This window comes from Oculina patagonica, chromosome 3 (assembly GCF_052425735.1).
Source record: "Oculina patagonica isolate OP01 chromosome 3, crgOcupat, whole genome shotgun sequence".
NCBI lineage: Eukaryota > Metazoa > Cnidaria > Anthozoa > Scleractinia > Oculinidae > Oculina > Oculina patagonica.
Window position 1 is genome coordinate 15,112,930 of NC_135760.1, and position 20,743 is coordinate 15,133,672.

At 40.4% G+C, this 20,743-nt stretch overlaps 2 protein-coding genes across 3 annotated transcripts; one reads left to right on the plus strand and one right to left on the minus strand.

Moving 5' to 3' along the window:
* Window positions 1-606: 606 nt before the first annotated feature.
* Window positions 607-20,666, minus strand: LOC144646875 (DNA repair and recombination protein RAD54B-like). Of its 2 annotated transcripts, none has more exons than XM_078506580.1 (28): window positions 20,273-20,666; window positions 19,361-19,601; window positions 18,752-18,797; window positions 17,829-17,850; window positions 17,687-17,708; window positions 17,066-17,120; window positions 16,199-16,286; window positions 15,350-15,464; window positions 10,948-11,078; window positions 10,162-10,316; window positions 9,256-9,303; window positions 8,813-8,894; window positions 8,601-8,681; window positions 7,688-7,837; window positions 7,236-7,292; window positions 6,881-6,935; window positions 6,114-6,220; window positions 5,707-5,779; window positions 5,095-5,318; window positions 4,659-4,826; window positions 4,267-4,393; window positions 3,931-4,037; window positions 3,709-3,774; window positions 2,773-2,886; window positions 2,133-2,207; window positions 1,866-1,970; window positions 1,317-1,391; window positions 607-859 (listed from the first exon to the last, which is right to left on the minus strand). In XM_078506580.1, exons 1-28 carry the CDS (start codon window positions 20,411-20,413, stop codon window positions 770-772), a joined length of 2,820 nt encoding a protein of 939 aa, XP_078362706.1. In that variant the 5' UTR covers window positions 20,414-20,666; the 3' UTR covers window positions 607-769. The 2 variants fall into 2 exon arrangements, with proteins under 2 accessions (XP_078362706.1, XP_078362705.1); XM_078506579.1 differs by having other exon boundaries at window positions 18,752-18,800; window positions 20,273-20,665.
* Window positions 12,369-13,551, plus strand: LOC144646876 (uncharacterized). The gene has a single exon (XM_078506581.1). It carries the CDS (start codon window positions 12,612-12,614, stop codon window positions 13,221-13,223), a length of 612 nt encoding a protein of 203 aa, XP_078362707.1. The 5' UTR covers window positions 12,369-12,611; the 3' UTR covers window positions 13,224-13,551.
* Window positions 20,667-20,743: the final 77 nt, after the last annotated feature.

A 20,743-nucleotide genomic window follows, 5' to 3' on the forward strand; every position in this document is an offset into this window, starting at 1 on the left:
CAACGTGAATGAGAGTTGCCGAGACTTAAAGGATGGAAGATACACACCATAAAAGTTTTCCTCAACTTAATCTCAGCCACGAGTCGAAAGGAGAGAAACTCGTTGACGACTCTCAAGAAAGTTCAAATTAGACGAGATCGAAAGGGGTCAACGAGAGTAAATGAAAGGTTCTGGTCAAACAGAGCGAAAGTTTTTAAAACTCCTGTCAAACTTCTCATTCACCTGCACTGCCTATCAAAAATACTCTGCTCATGCGCATTACCGTGGCCCGCGCCGCTGCTTAACGCCGTTGCTATAAATAGTATTCCGCTCGCACGCAGTATTGTCCTATGGCGCGACCTTGCAACAAAACAAAGGCAGTGCGTCCTTTGCGCTGCATTTTAAAAACTGTCAAAATCTGTACAAAACATGTATGAGACAATTATTGAACTCATTCATTAATTTAGCGTGATTGTTTGTCTTGCAAATCAATTATTTGCTCCAACCTTCAGCTAAATATAGCAAAAACCTGGAGAGGGGTCTCTTATTAACATATGGGTTTTTGCGTGAAGAGTCGGATTTTTGTCGACAAACAGTTACACACCAGTAATTAACGCACACAACAAACATATGTAACTCAATTTTTATTTAAGGTTTGACGGAATTAAAAAAAAGATTTCATAACATATATTTTATATTCATCTTTTTCATAACACATTGCGTTTGATTCTGGTAAAAAAATATATATGACAATAAAATTCAAGTAAAATTTATACTGCATCCATTGTGGTCACGATCTTTGCTGTGTGGTGTCTTGTCCAAATGTCTTGGTTCTGAACACAAATGACACTGTGTTGCCAGCTTCTGTTACAGCATCGTCCTGCCGGCAGAGATTTAGTCCAGTTAGGACACATGACGCAAATAGGATAGAGTTGCGAAGAAACTAAGCCTTCCAAGAGCACCGTTCCTCATTTTTTTTTTTTTGCAAATGAAGACCGGCAATTTGTCAGAGAAACCTAACAAAATGCACGGGGAGGAGGTAACAAGCAATAGACTAGCATCCCATCGAGGGGGGGGGGGGGGGGGGTATCTTCCATGTCACTTCATGCTACGGAAACCTAGACTGTTCACAACCCTCTATTAACGCGGGAAAAGAATCGCGAGAAAGCTGGACGCCAGCGCATAACGGAAGGCTCTAGGGGCTTTTTTTTTTTGTTTCGCTTGTTTCGCTCGCTTCGCTCGACCCCCGCTCCCACCGCTTCGTGCTTCACACTCTGCTATAGGACTTTTGAGAAAGGTTTGTTGGGCTTGAAAATACTTAGCGTATTCTACATTACCTCAAAGTCTGAACCAGGAACACTCGGACATGGAAAGTGCTGCCAATCCATTAGCTCTGCTATTGATAAATTTTTCTGAAATAGAACGTTTGAGAAAGTAGATTTAGTAATGTAAATATCATCAAAACTCGAGGCCTACAATTTTGCAAAAAGCTATTTTCCAGGCCTTGTAATCAAGTCTTTCCATCGAATCATAACTTAAGCCAACTTTGTCTTGCAAGACACGTTACTACCTGCGATATTTCCATTTTTTTTTTTTTTGCTTCACGTGCGATCCAGATAAGCAGAATCGAGCACTCTGGCTGCTTAAAGCCGTCAAACGAGCGGTCAGGATTTTGTCGCCTGGCCGCTCGCATTTTCGTCTTAACGGCTAGCGCGCCCTGGCCATTGTTACCCGCCATTTTAGTCAAAAACAAGTTTTTTATCTTTCTCTCGCGATTTTTAACGCTCCACGAGAGAACATCGGAGAAAAGACAGGTACGTTCTGACACGTATCTAAAGAAACTTGAAAAATACTTTTTCGCGCCAAAATTCAGTTACTGTTCATACTTGATTGCTGTTGCTATCACATCCCAGCTGACAGGGCCTGGTGACGGGACGGCCTGACTGCTGATTGGCTGCTGGCTCTGTCTGACAGTCCTCGTCACTTTCAACCTAGAAAAAAACAAAAACAAAAATAATGCTATGGTAACATGATATCCACCAGAAAAACACATTGCAAATAATTATCCCATATCAATTCATATTTGTTAACTCGTTAGTCGACAAAAACTTAGCCATAACAAGAGTACCTATACAGGTTATTATTTGACCCACCTCTGCCGTCACGCATGTACATTGCAGGAGATCGTGCGTTAGACACAAAGTGTTCTCACGGAGCGTAAACAAGTCCTGTGGAATCAAACAAAAGTAACAGGATTATGTTACCGATGTGTTTTTGCCTGGCCTTTACTCGTTAAGTAAGTATGAGTTCGGACCTAGAGGCCCACCAGACCGGAGTTTATTCCGGTTTCCGTAGCATTAAGCGACTAGGAGTATTTCTACTTCTTCTGGATGGGATGCTAGTCCATCGCAGGGTTACCCCCTAGCATTAAATTCGCCGGTCCCGGCTGCGTTTATACACCTGGGTAGAGGAAGGAGGCAATGTGAGGGAAAAAGTGATCCCAACCAGGGCTTGAACCCGGACCGCTCGGTCCGTAGTCCGGCGCGCGAAAACTGCCACCAAAGAAACTCGATAATCCTAGAACATGATTCTTATCACCATGAATGTGTTTTTGTTCGTTGATTGGTGGAATTGGTGTTGTTTCGCCTTGTGATTACTCTACTATGCAATCTTGCTTGATCTTACTTGGTTCGTCACACAACGCTTCTCCCTGCATTACGGCTTAGTTTGGGAGGCTACTCCGTGACAAGCTGCAAGCCATGTTCATTATACAAAACACACTGCAGTATTCACCTTGAGATCCTCTCGTGAGAATTCAATTTTCACAGACTCTTTAGCATCAGCCACTGTTCCACTCAGGCCTTGCTTGGCGGTTTGTCGCTGGTAAATCTTTTCTTCAATGGTACCCTGTGTCGTTCAAGAAAGAGAAATCAATGTAAAGAACATACCTACCAGGGACTGCTTATTTTTTAATTGTCGTCCTCTTTATATATTATTTTGCTTCCTGGTTCACAATCTTTGAGGATAACCCCTCCCTCCTAACTGTGTAACAGTACTTGACAAATTTCGAGAAACCAATATGAATTGAAAATGGCTAAAGATGGCAAGGACAGAAATAGAAATCAAAGCACAAGGTTCTGTTTTCAACTTTTTCGTGCTTTTCAATCACGTTTAATATCGACGCGAGGATTCTGTTACAATACCGCGTCTATTCTTACTACGGTTGTGAGAAATTGAAGGGCTAAGTGCAGAGGAAATATCATTTTTATGCCCTAAACATGAATTTCTTGTTAGTTCAAAAGTTGAACGGTAGAAATGTTAAAATTCCCCTATACCACAACTAGCCTTAATGTGTAGATTATCACTTTTTGTCTAGCGGTATTTGAAAATCCAGTGAAGGTGTTGGTATTAATTGCACTAATAGTGTCCTGGCCTTGCTAAAACGTACTGTACTAGTCATGAAAATTGTTATAAAGTGATGTAGCTAGGGATGGGTAGTAAGAAAGTGGCCTTAATCTTGAAAACGACTGGCCGACGTTTTCAAGTTTGACAGTGTTACTTGGAAGAAAATCACAAAAAAAAACATTGGTTACGGTTTATTCACATCTTGGAAAATGATTCGTGCCTTCTTTTATTTCTTAAAGGCCACTTTTTTGTTCAGTGAGTGTTCCCTTTGAAGTTCTAGCATAGGTAACACAAAAAATCTTAGAACACTTCTCGTGAACATACCGTTGTCAAAAGGCGATAAATATGAACCGTCTTTTTCTGGCCATCTCTCCACACTCTTGCCATTGACTGTTAAAGAAACAAAAACACTTATGAGTTCGCTGAAACAACTTTTTTTGTCAGAAAAGGTTAAACCCAGTTACTAATGTAGTGTTACCACGAAAAAACACTTATCACAATTTAGGCATAATTCCTAATATTAAACTTGACTGTTTTTATTCATACCTGTATGTCATTGGCTGGATTCCAGTCAATATCAAAAAGAACAAGTCTTGAAGCACCAATCAGATTCAAGCCCACTCCACCAGCTTTAGAACTCAACAGAAATACAACTGTCGAAGAAATGTCGACACTGAGTTGACAAGATCGTAAAACGATGTACTGCTTTCCTAAAATACTGTAAACAATTAGTATACCCAAAAGATTACAACCAGTGTCTTCACAGAGTCAAAAACTACGTGCTACCCTCTCTATCCAGTACATCCCGCATTAATTGCAAGACATATGTAGGTTTAATTTCTCTCACTGCTTTAGTTAGACTAAAGATGTGACAACACTTACAGATTTTGCAGTGCCTGTCATTGAACCGATCCACCAGCGATTGTCGTTTGCTTGTCGGTGTCTTCCCGTCAAGTCGAAGGAATTGATAACTTCTGTTTTCACAAAGCCTTTGAAGTAAATCTAGAGTCTGCGGACGGAGTAAAGAAAAGAAAGTCACGCAACACTCGATCTGGATCTTTCCCCCACGTGGCAAGTCACGGTCTAGTCAAGTCACTCTCTCTCCTAAACGAGACTAAAAACCGGCGCGCGCGTGTGAACGTTCTTCGATCCAGTCACACTGAAATCTTACCTGAGCGCAGTTTGATACAAGCACCACTCTCTCTCCTAAACGAGACTAAGAAACAGCAGCCCATGTGTGAACGCTCTTTGTTACTGTCACACTGAAATCTTACCTGAGTGTAGTTCGACACAAGCACTACTCTCTCTCCTATGCGGCGTATCTGGGCCAGTATGTGACTAAGAACTTGAAGTTTTCCTGAGTGGTCTGTAGTAAAGCGTTCATACTTGTAATCTTCGGGAAAGGAGCGATCAAGACCCTCATACACAGAGTCCGACGGTTCCTGTGTGTGTAGAAACAAACAGATCTTATCATGTTCCTGAGGAGAAATTGAAAAATAAAGTATGCTCGTTTTTACAGACGCGGTGGAGGGAGGTAGGAGCAACTGGGCAAAGGAGCATCCTGATCGTTCATGCTGCACAGGACACCCCACACCGCGCCCTTCACAGTGGCAACAGGTGTATTAAAAGAAGCTTAAGAAGCTTAAGCCATTACATCAACGGCGAAGCATCAAGTTTCGCCTAAAAATAAATGACACGCGCGCAACTCACTTCATCCATGTCCAAACTGTCAGCCGTTTCTTTGGCTTCTTGACAATGTGAATAAATGAGACTCGGATCATTGCAAAGTTTCTTCAAAGCACCAATGCACACCAAGTGACGCGACCCTCCAAAGGAATATGACGTCAGACATGACCTCACAGCACGTGACGTCAAAAGATGGCGGTACAGAGAAAGCTGTAGGAGACTGGGCCGACAGAACACCACGGATTCCACTGCAGGAAGCGAACACAGAACAGCACGTTAATACATAGCTATTTTAAATTGTTATTGATAAGTAGAGGTGACACGCGATCGAAAGCGATCGTTCCTTTCCAAAATCTGTATAAAGAGATATGTTCGCGCTACATTTTCAATTCAGTAAATGACAAAGAGGGCTACAATCGGACTTCGCGAAGAAAACACGACACAAACTTAATTCGAATTTTTCCCTATGACGCGCAACGTCGACATCACTCGCAAAAAAGAATTAAATTTCTAGTTCATGTAGAGCTTGTTCCCTCCAGGGCCCCCGTTGATACCAGTCCTGCGACTGAAGGGGTTACCCTGTTTAAATATCAATTATTATGTTCAAGTACTTTGCGTAATCGAAAATGTGCGTACCTTTAGGAGGAAGATAGCGGCAGTTGACCTCTGCTGTCCGCCTCAAGAAAAACAAACTTGTCAACCTATTCAGCTTTGTGCAAAAAAAGGAAAAGAGAAAAACCTTAAGATACTTCACCTATTACACTCACGATGTCAGAGATATGAACGTACAAACTTTAAACTACGTCAAAATAACAGACTTGTCTGAATCACATAGAGGGCTTTCCAGCATACTGATACAGTCCCAAGCTCAACTCATTGACTCTTCTTATAGGCTGTCAAGTTGAGAATTTGCTGGCAGATCAAGACAATATCAATGATTTTCGATGATTATAGTCGATGTTTTTCTATTTTCTCATCACTTGTCTGCTACACGATGATTGGAAATTGTGAGGAGAAATCAGCTGTTAATCAAAGTAGGTTACCTCAGCAGCTCTTGTTTGCCCCAGTAGCTTCTCCTCACTGCTGGCATCTGGTTGTTGTCCACGCACGATGGGTTCCTCGTACAACCGGCGAAAAGAAGACTGTGTGCCTAAAGAAAGAGGTATCACATGTAAGCACACCAGTGGCGGGGGAGGGGTGGGAAGGGGAAAGCCTGCGGGTGCCGGGCTCCTTTCCCAACCCCCGTATTTTGTTGGCTTCGACTCCCCGTTTCAAGCCCCGTTGGATCCGTATTGTGTCACCAAAAATTTTCTATTTCGCTAAATTCAATCACGTTCTTTCTTTTTTAACAATCCCAGTTTTTTAATTTCCTGGCAAAACGTTTTGACGTGTAGCGACGGCTTTCCCCTTACCATGATAATAATAATAATAATAATAATAATAATAATAATAATAATAATAATAATAATAATAATAATAATAATAATAATAATAATAATATTTTTCCTTTTTTGGGTGAAATTTAAAAATAAAATTATTAAAATTTTTTTTTTTTTAAAAAAAAAAAAAAAAATATATTTAAAAAAAAAAATTTTTTTTTAAAAAAAAAAAAATATTTTTTTTTGGGGGGCTTTTTATGGCCCCACGGCACATACCATAAAAATATGAAACAGATAGGTGGGAATTGTATTTAGTAAACAACTTACCCAGTGATCAAGTGACAGTCAACAAAAACTGTATCAACTACTCTGATCTGTTCATTCTGATTAGGTTCGTTCAATTGCTTAGATTTTAAAAGGATATAACTTACCAAAAATTCCTGGATTACACACATCGATGAGTGAATGAAATTCCTTGAGATCATTCTGTAGGCAAAGGAAAGAAGAAAAGAACTTAGTAATAAAATAAATCTTAGCTATTACAAAAGTACTGTACTTCCTTTCAATGAGAGATTTTAATCTGACCGTCTCTTTTTGTACAAGAATAGATGCGGGGGGAGTGAGGGGGGGGGGGGGAGGGGGTTAAGCAAATGTGGTCACAACAAATTTATGGCAGTAAATTCCGAATCAGATTCATTAGGAAAATATATGGTGTGGTTTCTTCGAAATAAAATTAGAATTATCAGATCCGATAGCGTCAAATATTTGAAGAAATAGACGGCCAACCTGCACTGGCGTTCCTGTAAGTAGAATTCGTCGTTTTGTCTTGAGTCCGGAAATCATCTGCAAAATGAAATGTAAACAAAATGTTATGTGACGAGTCTTTCGTTCTCAAAAAAATCGATGCCGTAGTAAACTAGATGTTGACATTAAAATATTTTGCAGTTTTAGGCTAACACCGTAAAGTATTCTGACTTTATAAGCTTTATTCGTGAAGTGTGTAAAACACGCGCGACGAGGCTCTGAAGGCGCGTGTTTTCATGTGCACAGACGTTAGCAATTTCGGAGGCAAGTGCTTTGTAGCAAATTACAAGAGCCTTTTATAATTAGCGGTTTGCATAATATAGAGGAAGGTTGCTTGTTCACAATATATTACATTGCAAGCCCTTCTTACTAAACGGCAGAGTTGAGGAAAAAGAATTAAAAAAATGATATTTAACAAATGGCACACAACTCACCGTAGCAGTTTTAATAGCGGTGTTTTTCAGCCGGTGTGCTTCATCGCAGATAACGAGTCCAAACTTGATGTTTCTGACTTCTTCGACTGAACGTAGGAACATCTCATAGCTGATAATCATGACTGGATATAGAGGGCTGTTGATAAACTCCTGCAAAGTAAAATAAAACAGTTTAAACTGTTAGTCTAGGTATGAATATAGTAAAAGCTCCGATAGGTCGACACACCTGAAACCACTCGCAATATATCGGAAAAAATTCTTCTGATTGATTGCCATGAGTTTGTATTAATGTCGGTCTAAAAATTTGGTTATTCTTTTCACAGTCAAGTTTTGTTCGATAATTGTGTCGGTTCTGGACAACCTTTATAAAAGCACTCGATTCTAATTTTTCCGTTCAGTCAAAACGAAAGTTTAAAGTTAAAATGGAGCTATAAGAACCAAAACCGCGAGATAAAGTTAACGCTCGCAAATTCTTGATAGTGCTTTGTTACAAATCGCCCTGGGCCAAATAGCCAAAAGTGTAAGCCATTATAGCTAGCGACCAATGGGGCGAGTTCGCCCTATATAATTCCTTGGGGTTTTTTTAGTGGGCTCGTTTTGCTCCACATTGATCAGCGACGTCAGGAAAAAAAAAAACACTCGCCTTTTGCCTTTGCACTCTTCGATCTGGCAACGAAACAAGACGGGGGACGCAAAGGGCATAGACTGGGGCGTGTCTAAAAAGTACCAAGAGAGGGGGGTTTTGTGTCTCTTTTGCTTCGTTTCCCATCAAACCCGAGTAGGGACAAATGATTGCCAAAAACGCCCCTGTACCCTAAACTAGGGTGGCTACAACAGGTGCTCCACTGTATGTTTTAAATGAAAAACGTCTTGGAATGTTTTTGTTAACACCAAGAGCTGAAATACAGTTCACCTTGACTCTCTTGTCCGAGGTGACTGGGTAGACCTTCAACCTCTCGTTACCAAGCCACTTGCGGAACTCGGAACTCCAATTCTGAAAAACGGCGAGAAAGGAAGAAATTAACCAAGAGAAACCTTGCAAAAAATAGCTTATAATTTATTAAATTACTGCAAGAGAGAATGCTCTGTTAGAAAAAAGGAAGAAATAAGGAAGTAAGCAGATACCTTGACTAGACTTCCAGGGGTTATAATGAGTGTTCTCTTGACAGAAGGTTGTCCGCCGTACATGCCTTGTTTATGAAGAGTCCTGCAGTGCGAAACATCAGATGAAAGTGGCTTTAACTTATTGGAGTAAACTTCTTCCGCGGAATCTCTAGTCTGTGAAACAGGCGATTCTGTGCGGATCAAGTAAGAGTGCCAGGCGATCGCGGAACACGAGACGCGCGCGATTTACACTCGTGCTCGGATAATTTTTCTGGTACGACTCTAATGTTTTGTTGTGCCTCTCTCTTGGAGAAAGCACTACCACTTTAACGGTGCAAATTTTGGTTAACCTATTTTAGTCTAAGGAAAAACAATTGTAATGTGGGTAGGGTTTACATCGTCTTCGTACGTATAGTTAGAAAAGCAATTCTTGAGCGACAAGATAAGCGAAAGACTTTTCTTACCATATCAGAGAAATACACTGAAGGGTTTTGCCAAGTCCCATATCGTCTCTAAAAGCAAATGTAAAACCATTTTAGTATCAGGAACTACCAATAGTTTTGCAATGTTCGTGACGGCGCATTTACTTAAGTGAGCAAGTTAGAACGTAGGCCGGCAATGTTACCAGTTACCAGCTAAAGAACGCGCGAAATAGCTAAACTTCTTGGCCTTCCAGACATTTTCATGTCACGACCTCAAGCTATCTCGCGCGCTTTTTGACACAGAACGTTATGATAAATGTCTCGATTGTCGATTGAATTCTTAAATAAGATCCTTGAATTTCAAAAAAAGTAAGTTGGCGTTTGCTTTGATTGAGCACTAAGTTGGACGTTCAATTCCTTCACAAAGGTAACAACAAGACATTGTGATATAGGCACCTTTTCCCGTGCGTTCTGTTCTGATTGGTTCATTTCAGTTTGGTAATCAAGGCAAACTCGGTTTTGACCAATCAGACCGAAGATGTTTTGTTTTCGGCCAATCAGAAGCAAATAAAATTTGGGTTACGTAACTACTTTCCCGCGCTTGCGACCGAATCATCGCTTTGTGTCAGTTATCGAGTCACGCCTTTTCCTTCTTATTTATACACCTTATTCCAATGGGGACAATACATTATTCTTTGTCTTCATGTTAAGGCCCTCGTTGCCTCGATCGTACGCAGAACAAAAGAATTATTGGCTTAAAACGAGGCAATAAGGGCTAATTAACATATAGGCAAAAGATTTGTATTTGCCGCCATTTTGGAATAAGGTGTATGCTCTTTAGTTTCTTTAGTTTTTGGTTTCAGGACATTAAGTGAAAACAACTCTTAAGCTTAAGCTTGGAGTCGTTCAAGACTCGCGTCAACGTTCTACTCGTCTAGCAGTACTCACGCAAGAATGGCACCATTTCCGTTGAAATTCCTCAACCCCATGACACACTCATACAGAAACACCACACCTTCCCTCTGATGGGGCCTCAAGTGCTGCGACACGTGTGGGTCCACTACCACGTCCACGATATCCAGCCCCCCTCGATTATGCTCCAACTGTGTTTGGAATAAATTAAGGTACTACAGGTTAGGTGGAACAAACAAGGCTGTCGTTGATGCAGTAAAGTCGACTCGAAGCTCGTAAGCGACCACCTCGGAAATTTGGAACAAGTAGTCATAATATTGGAGCTGGTCGCTTAGGGGAATAAAACTAGAAGTTAGTCGTGTACCGGAGAACTTCCAACCGAAAGAGTTTACAAACCATGTACAACGTCCTCATACAAGACATACAACAGTATAAAGTTCTATTGTCCCATAACAGACATATTAAAAAAAATCTATCTGACTGTGTATTAAATTTAATGGAAGTAGTGCGTATTTTTAAAGCAAAACAGAACGATTGCAATCAGTCCTTTTTCAGGGATGACTGCGGTTTACAAAGGAAAAGCCCAGACAGTGAGACTGTAATTTCAAAAGGTGGTCGCAATCGCTTACGGGAACTTTTACTTACAAAATGTTACTGAGGAACATAGAGTGGAACATGAGAGTGGTCGCTGAGGAGAGCTGGACGCTTGTAAAAAAAAAACAAGAGTAAACGCTAGAACAGCTTCAACTGTAAGTACTGCAACTGACGTTTAGGGTGTTAGCCTTTCATCATAACAAATTCAACGGTCTGTACAGCGGTTACCTGATGAGTAGCACTGGGCCGAGGCAGGACTAGGGCTCCAGGGGCGTTGACGTCATGACGTGGCGTTACAACTTGCCGAGTTTCATTTGTCACGTCTCTCTTCACGTTGCAGACGAATGGCTTGTGCAGACCTAGAAAGACAACACTAAGAGTGAAAAAAAGTCGTTCAACCAATCACATTTGGCCAATCGTGATAGAGCGGTTTTCAACTGAGTGTCGAAAGAAATTCGCATTTGCTTTGGTTTTGCATTACCATGCTTAGTGATTGGTTTAAAAACTCGTGCCACTTTTTTTTATCCAATCAGAAGTAAAACCATAAAAAATCATGACTCACTCGCACACATTTTCCCGCGCTTTGCGCCGGCCGTGTCTGCTTCGAGTTTGGATTGGTTGAATAAATTTTTTGTGTCCTCTGTGATTGGTCAGAGTGATTTTGGTTTTTAATACGACACTCAATCGAAAACCGCTCTAAACGCAAACATCGCAGTGAACAGTTAGATCTCAAACAAAAAAATGCAACCGTTGCATGTCACGATTGGTTTTGATTCACATTGCTTGCAAAAAATATGATTGTTGCGTGCGCACCCAGTTTAAACACACACAGAGGGACTAGATGTACGTGTCTCCTAACTGAGAATTATCGTAAGATTTTTTAATGATTCCTTATTATGGAAAGGTTCGAGTGAATTGCCAAATTCTTTCAACCAACATTAAAAGGAATGTATGGCACCAGTAGAGAGAAAAAACATTTTTAACTAGGGTTAAATGGAATCGATTACAAATTTGTAAATCCAATGTAAGCCCGCCTTACGACCAGCACGTTAATACGGGCATTTTACGACCATCGTGTTTTTTACGGCCAGTTATTTTTGGCCAGTTGATTTCTTATCTAAAAACCCCTTCATTAGGAGCAGGGATGTGCAGTGGTGATAGCACTCGCCCAATGTGGCCCGGGTTCGATTCCCAGAATCCATATGTGGGTTAAGTTTGTTGTTGGTTCTCGTCCTTGCTCCGAGGGTTTTTCTCCGGTTTCTCCGGTTTTCTTCCCTCCACAAAAACCAACATTTCTAAATTCCAATTCGATCAGAAACAGTGGACGAATAGCCACTCCGTTGATGTGCCGCTGTAAATTCCTATTAATTTCAGTTTATTTATTTTATTTTTTCATTACGACCACCTCGTCCGTTCACAGGCGAACTACATTTGTAGTCCAAAAACTTCACTTTCTTTATAAATTCATTCATTCAGGTTCCATTTTGTCATTACAAAATATTCTATACACAAATGTAGAACTTTTAGGTGAGCCATTAATCAGTCCGCTGTGCAAAAGAGCAGACGTTTCTATAACTGTCACATGCGGAAGTTCAAAGTTTCCAGTTTATCACGACATTCAGTTTCTATTCCCCCCAAAACCATGTTAAACAGAAATCGTATGCTTCGTTAATCGGCTATTTACAAGAGTGGAATTCCGATAATTCTTCTTTAAACAAGGAAATCCGAGATGACAGTGCTTGATCAAATGTTGACCCAGATAATAGATCTCGTGTCTGGTTGTCATGTCAAGTGATAGCTAGCGTCGGCTATAATTACTCGTCGTGCGCTACCGGAAACTCCGGCTGAAAAAGCGTCTTTTGGGTTAAATAATTGTAACTTTCTCTTTCGTTATGGCTAATAATTCCGCTACCGGACCACGCAGTCCTACTCCAGAAGACTTCGATTTGACCGCGATACTAAAATCCGGTGTACCCGGAGGATTTTGGCCAACGGAAGGTCTCGTGCTTTCCGTTGCTAGAGGAAGAGATGGTAAGATATTGTCACGGAAGGTGTACAGAAGCGCTGGCACGCACGCCTACAGACAGGCTATTGAGCAGTTGGAGGAAAGCCCGCTGCCAGGTTTGAAGGATTTACAATTAATTAGCAACTTCTCGCCTTGTGGAGACTGCGCGGAGAAACTGTGCGAGTGGAACGCACAAAATGAGGAGCCGGTGTGCGTGTCGATTCGCTTCGCTCATCTGCATAATATTCATGTCCGTGTGCAGAAGGTCGCCGAGGATAATGCCATTGGTTTGAGAAAGCTGGTAGAGAAAGGCGTTCAACTCAAGGCTCTGTCAGACTACGACTGGCTGCAGTTGTTGATGATCGATCGGGGATTTGCCGCCAAGGACGAGTGGATTGCGAAAAGGAAGCAAGTCGACGAAAGAAATCAGAAGGATTTGGAGGAGATTCTTCAGACGACAAGCCTGGACGAGACGCTGAAGAAGATGCGACTGTATTGAACATTTATTGAACATTTTCAGTTTCGTAACGGAGCAACCTTGTTTGAATACGTGAAACAATGAATTGGAAATCGAAATTTCTCAGTTAATTGAAGAAAACTGAACAGTGAAATTCAAATTTTAATCGGTTGATTTCGAATGCAGATGACCTCAGAAGACCTTTGGGGGAGTGAAGAAGTATTATTTTCAGACTGGTGTTGATAAACAAATTCAGTAAGAGTGCACTTACGAGGTCAAGCGATATTAAATTCCTTCCATCTGTGAAATTGAAATTGCAAATTTTTGCTAATGGATGAATTTGAATGTAATAAAGACATTTTTTAATTGACATTCCAGCATTCTTATCCTGGCATATTGAGCCTTTTCACCTCCTGAGTTAAAACAAACGGTGTGGATGAAACCATAGCCCTGTTACACCGTAGTCGCGAAGAGAAGTGAAGTAAACGAAGAGGGTTTGTTAGAAGGACGGGACGAAAACCCCAAGCTCCTCGCCAATTTTGTTTACTTGCCGCCGTTCTTGGGGCTGCAGCCTAACTAAGCGAACGCTTCTGAAAGTAACCTGCTATCCGGCGTTCTTTTTAGGCGATGACGTCAGTCAAGCCTTATGCCAGAGGCAGTGGGCGGAATTTGTACCACTTTCTGTTTCGATTCTGTTGCGATCGACCGATCAATAGGACTCAATAGAACCGAATGAGTTAACAAGAAATCGCTGCAAAAAACACGAAGCAAAATACGCCTGGAAAATTATAAATAACTGATACAAAGTATGAACGAAAGAGACAAATTATGTATTTGCGAGTTTTATTGAATTAAGTGAACAGACATGATCACATCTCTACATTTACTAATACAATGGAAACGCTTGACCTTACGTGTCGCTCGCGAGAACTATTGAATATCGTATATTGAATGTCACACTACAAAATAACGCAACTTTTTGTTGAACAATCATTCAACACAGAAATTGTCAGCTACTTTTATTTAGTATACGTTTATTTTCCAGAAAATTAGCTAAGACTCCCTTGGGAAACGTCATCGCCTCTGCATGCACTGCATGCCGTTTATTTCGAAGTGATAAGTAGGGAGGTACGGAGGGCATGATCTCAGGTTACTCTGAAGGCGCGTTTACACGGTAGAGAAATTTGGCTACGGACCGTCGCAAAAATAGTCCGGACCCGACCACTTTTGTAGAGAAACAGTCAAATCAAAATGGGGCCATAGGCGCCTATGGCCCCGTTTTGATTTGACTGTTTCTCTACAAAAGTGGTTAGGCGCGTACCATTTTTGTGGCGGGTCCGTGCCCAAATTTCTCTGCCGTGTAAACGCGCCTTGAGAGAGGCTAAGAAAACCCTAGACGTGTGATTATCCAAATGAAACCTATTGAGTGGTAATTTCAAACTTTACTTACTCTTTTAATATTTTGCAAATAAAATATAGATGTTAAATTTTGAACTTGAGCACTCTTGATCTCACGAGTGAAAGGGTCAACATTCTTTTCCGGCAGTTGTGCCGTTTACCTACAGGGAACCTTCATCTTACTTACTTACGCAGCTTGCAAATAAAACACAGCCTCTGGAGGATGGATGGTGAAGGAAACTATCTACAGTGAATTCTTTTGAATTATAAACTCTTTCGTCCTCTACGCCCTACAAAAGGGCGCAATTGGGCGGTTTTTATTAAAATCGTCTCTCAGAGAATATAACTAACAAGTAAACTGTTGACATTATAGAATGTGAAGCTTTAAACAAAATTCTAGTTGACAAAAACGCATGTACATGTACAATTTTTATAGTGAAGAACAAAGCCCAATTTTTTAAGGAAAAAAACGTGAAGATTTAAGGAACAGTTTACGGTTTAAGATTTAAACATTATCGGACATTGTTATCACCCTCCCCCCCCCCCTTTCTTAAAAGGAGAACTATGCTTAAAAATGGTGGCTAGTAGAAAATAAGTTTTGGCTAGTGAAATCAAAGCTGTCACTAGCCACTTGGCTAGTTAGCAAAAAAGTTAGTCTCGAGCCCTGATGGTTTTTTTACTGGTCTATTTAAAGTGGACGTGTCAGGTTGCTTAGCAACTTCAATGACAAAAACTGCAGGCTCATTCAATTAAAATACAGTAGCACACACCTGTTTGTTTAGAAGGTAGTCTGGAGACTGGCTTTAATACTGGTGGTGCTGAGACTTCTGATTGCTGAAAACACTTCCCACTTAGGTAATCTTCGGCATTTATACAGCTCATCACCTGAGGGAAGACATTGCAACACTTTGGACTCGTCACACAATCTTTTCCTCCTTTGATTGTGTGATGAGTCAAAAGGGCATAGGCATAGAAGGCTTCATCATATGTTCAGTACATATGATAGGAAACATGGCTAATAAGCAAAATAAACAAAAATGGACAACACCACAAGTTTATCACATGATAGACAGCGAGCGGCGTAGTCAGCAGGGAGAGCGAGAACACGCGCGCGAGCAAAGCGACGGCGGGAGAGAAGGAACACCAGCCGCCGCGCTTGCTCGCGCGCGCGACCGCTCCCCTGACGACTAGAACGCCAAGCTACGCTGGCTAATCACATGATAAATTATTTTGAGGCTGTGTAAAGACATGGGATAGGCATGTGACAACAACAGGGAAACAAGTGATTCAACTTAAACATTTAAAATCATGTAGATCGAAGAAAAAATTAAATATCTCTCGGAAAGAACGTCTTGATTAATGGAAAAGAAAAACTATATGAAAATAAGTCCACAGGGTACCCAATGGAACTAGTCCTACTGGGTTTGGGTGTCCTGTAGAAAACTTACATATCTTGTAGTCTCGCCTGCGAGCAGGCTCTCTATTTGGGCGCTCGAAGAGAGAGATTCATGTTGTGCCCGAATAGAGAGCCTGCTCACACGCTACTTGTAGCTAGGATACAATCCTTTTTCTACCATTATTGTTTACAACCACTTCACTGAACCATAACTGAAAATTACTTCAATTTCTTTTCCACCAATACAAAGTGTGTTTCCTTCCTGAAGAGCTTCTAGCTCAGATGACTTGTAACCAGTGCTCTTAGCAATCCTGAAAAAAAAAAAACATCAGCATGATAAGTGGAGTGGATCTGCAATCTTCATTTGTGACAGGGATGGAAAAACAATTTTGATAGCACCCGCCATCTGGGTGAGTGATCTTTAGAAACTGGCTCAGAAGGATTCAAGACTTGTGGTGCCTGAGCAAGTGGCAGGGATGTAGCTAAAGAAAACACTAAAAGCCAACTCATCAACAAGCCCAGCTGGCTTTTCTGGCCTTGGCAGCTCTAAATGTTTACCTAAGTTTTTGTTTTCATGTGAAGTGAAATAAGCTGGCAGCTGGCTCTTAGCAACATCCCTGAAGTGGGTGAGGGCTAATTTCCATCTGTGGTTTTTGGCGGCAACCCTCCCAGTTAAGACCTTTTTAGTTGCCATAGCGACTAAAATTTTGGAGCTGGCGACTAAATGTGAACCAAGGTCGCCAGCCTGGCGACTAAAATTGAGAGAGATGATTGAAAGCATCAGCTTAATTTGGTGACTAAAATTTTTCACTGGCGACCAAAACTTGAGTAGTCGGTGGCCAAATGGCCACTAAGGCAAAAAGTAAACTTGGAGGGTTGGGTGGCCTCATGAAGGAGCTGGAGGCTTCAAGTGGTATAAAAGGACACTAACAAATGAGCTGACAAGACACAACTTAAAGACTCTGACAAGTAACATATTGTCAAGATGCACCACTTTAAAAGCTACATAATATTTTATAAGAGAAACCACAATCTGAAAACCTCTAAACTCTCCCATATATAACAAACAATGAGTTTCTACTCCACTTACTCCTTTCCTTCCAGATCTTTCAAAGATGCAGTTCTTCCTTTTGTAATTAGTATGCCTAAGTAATGATAAATTAAATCACGTGAAACTAAAATTGAAAAAGTGTAAGTTTAATTTTTAAGCTTTTTTAGGAGCCTTGATTGAGAGAGGAGCCTTCAAGAGGGGTCAATAATAATTATTAAGCATTGTATTATGAAAAAAAAGATAAAGTTTGAATTTTCAGGAAGTTTAGATCCACTGATTTTGCTTATGTAAAATGAGGACACTAGTCACTGGTAAGTTTAAGTGGTCCTTTACTTAACACTAACAGGAGCCATACTCAGCCTGCAGGGATGTAGCTAAGAAAACACTTGCCGGCAGCCTGGTAATTTTGCAGTCATTTAATTATCACTATGAATCATGTTATTTTCAATGAATAACTCAATCATGAGAGGATAGGCTTTGTAGTTTTCTTTTCCCATCTCGGCTAAGAGATTTAAGCCATCAATTCTATGGCTTTATAACTTACATATTTCACACTAAGAGTTTAAGTAACCTATGGGTGAGTAATCCTGCTTTTTTTTTTTTGGGGGGGGGGGCTTTCAATATGTTACAATCACAGTTTCACTCTCTTCCTATACTCACCATCTCCTTCCCACTTTTTATGCTAAAAATGACAAAGAAAACAACTTTAATGTACCACATGGTACAAAACAATAACTAAAATTATAAAGTATCAGAAAGTAAAAAGCACTTACTATAAATCTCATGATTTCTGATATCTTACCTTCTTTTTTGACATCTTTCCCCTGAAAAAAAGAATCGGATGTAACAAATTAGAGTGGAACCCCGATATAACGATCCTCGATATAACGATATTCCCGATATAACGATGGATATTCTATGTCCCGGCAAAAGTTACAGTAAAATGTATGGGACAGAACCCCGATATAACGATCTTCGATTTAACGATATTCCCGATATAACGATGAGAATTTAGCGGACCGAGCGTAAAATCTTTCCCGATATAACGATATTATCAGTACTCAGTCACAATTTAAGCAAAACATTTAATTTAACATAATAACCTTACAGTAATCGAGTAATCTCTGTTTCTGTCAACAGCTTTGTACGATTATATACGAAAATGATACTGTGTTCTAAGGATCTTTATCAACTTTATCTTCTTTATCCTACTTGTCATTCAATAGTTTTCTTAGTTTCAGTATCTTTGACTAGGTTTACCTCGATATAACGATGTTTTCGTTTATTTTACGGCCATATTGTTATATCGGGAGTTTCGATATAACGATTCCTTGATATAACGATATAATTTTACTGCTCCCTTGGCATATCGTTATACAGTGAAACCTCGATTACGAAGTGCCAAGGGACTGGGAAATTTGTTCGTTATATCGAGGGCAAGAAACCCAATAAATTTGTGGAAAACAACCACATGTGACTTGAATATGACATATATTTTTTTTTTAGTTTTCCACTGTTTTTTAATTGTTTTCTTATATTTCATTTTATTTGCGCTCGAGGTTTCGTTTGGATTTTCGTTATAACAGTCGTCGATCGTATATTCTTACGGCCGAACCGAGGGGGTTAAATCGAGGTTCCACTGTATCAGGGTTCCACTGTAGAGTGTTTCCTAGCCAATAGATTGGATTGGTTTTGCAGATTCTAATGGAAATTTTAGTAACTTACCAAACAACATTAAAATAGTGGCAAATATTTTCTTTTTCCTTGGACACTGCTGAAAAGAAAAAAAAACAAGGCAAAAATAAATTGTGCAATCATGTGTTTCTTTTTGTTCTCCACCAAAAAATGATAAAAAAATTACACTTCTCTTTTACAACATGATGTAAGGTAAACTTACCAGGGTGTTCATTAGGCATCGGAGATCGGAGAATTCTCCGGCGAGAATTCTCCGGCTAAATTTCAAAGTCCTGTACCTATTTTTTTATTAAGATGCGGAACCTATAAAAATCATCCTCCGGTTACTTTAAACTATTCTCCTCCTATTACAATTCCATTCTCAGGGACGCGAACTTCCCGACACTCAAACGATGTATGGGGAGAGCATCGATCCCATGAATGTTCACCGGCAGTGGAGAGGGACGCGTCCTCCAATCCATACTAGCTCTCTTTAGTGAACCATACCTTGCGTTTAACAATAACCATCAATTCGTTTCTACTTTGGATGCTCTTTCAGGTGACGTGCCCATTTATTTCGATCTGATACGTACCGAATGTTCGTACCCAGTCCCCTGCTCGTTAGAACATGGCCCATTCCTTAATGAAAACCCTGCTTACCTGAGGGAACATTCTCTGTGGAAGACCGCTGAAGAGGACATTTAAAGGGTGCTGGTTTACTGGTCATTGGAGTATGTGAAGGACCTCTGAAAGTGCCAGCTTTCAATTTGTCTCCAAGTTTTAATTCGTTTGCATCATTTGTTGGAATTGTGTCATTTTTAGTACTTTCGAGATCATTTTGGCTGGTGAGTACAGCTTGACGAATCCCAGAAACATCACGTCCAATCTTGTCGCTGGTCACCTGGAATTCCAAGAACATACATCAGTTACGTTACTGAATGAACTAAGTAAATTGAGTTTATCTCAAAAAAACAGCCAAAGTTAAGAGTCAAAAATGTTAGAGGAGAGAACTATCAGTGTTAAGCCAGAGGGGTAGGGGGCGGGGGAGGTCAGGCATAGGAGAGGGCATTCTTGTCCCCAGAGTCCACGATCCTTATATGACCAGAGTAGTTGGGACTTTTGACCATTTTAGCAGACTTTCTAACAACATTTAATTGAAGGCTTTTTGACTCTTGATCATCCACAAATGCTCTTGGCATTTGAACAGAAACTCTCAGCTAAGTTCAAATGCTCTGTCTATGCTCAGCTTCTCACTCCATCCCCCTCCCCCACCCCCCCCACACACACACACACACCTCCAGCTTAACATTGATAGTTTCATCATATCTCCAAGCTAATGTTAATGCTATATAAGTTTAATAAAGCAAATAGAGCATACAAATTCATGAAGAAATTGGAGCAACTACAGAATGCAGGGCCACTTCGGTCCACCGTGTCGGCACCTATAGAACGAGGTAACACAATAGATGCTATTCTTATTATGACATGCAAATAAGGGCCCTGTATTCTGTAGTTTTGCCAAGAAATTATTAAACTTAAGCTGTACTGTTGTGGATATGTAACAAATCCCACCTGATTTTGATCTGATTGTTGCACAAGTGTCGTTGTACTAATCGAGTTTCCTGTTGTACTTTCTCTGTTTCCAGCCAGGAAAGGAGTACAAAACTTCGGTTTTTTGGCAGCTCTCACGGAAGGGGCTGCAGAACGCCTCATTATATGAAAATTAGGACAGGATTTTTGTGAAACTCATATTTTCATCTTGCAAAAATATTCGTCCTTCGCGCCACTGAGAGGCAGCCTCGGTTTGGTGTTAACCCTCGCGATCGCCGCTGTAACTTTTTGTAAAACTATTTGAAACAAAAAAAATGTCAAAAATAAAAGATAAGTGTCTAAAGTTTTTTCCTAGTTTTTAAATTAACTAGCCGAAATTACTTAATTTGTTTTACGACTAAGACTTTGGGTAAAGTATTATTTTTCGCATCTAAATTTATTCCTTTCAATTTTTTTTGGCGCGTACTGCTACGGCACCGCGCCTCCTCTATG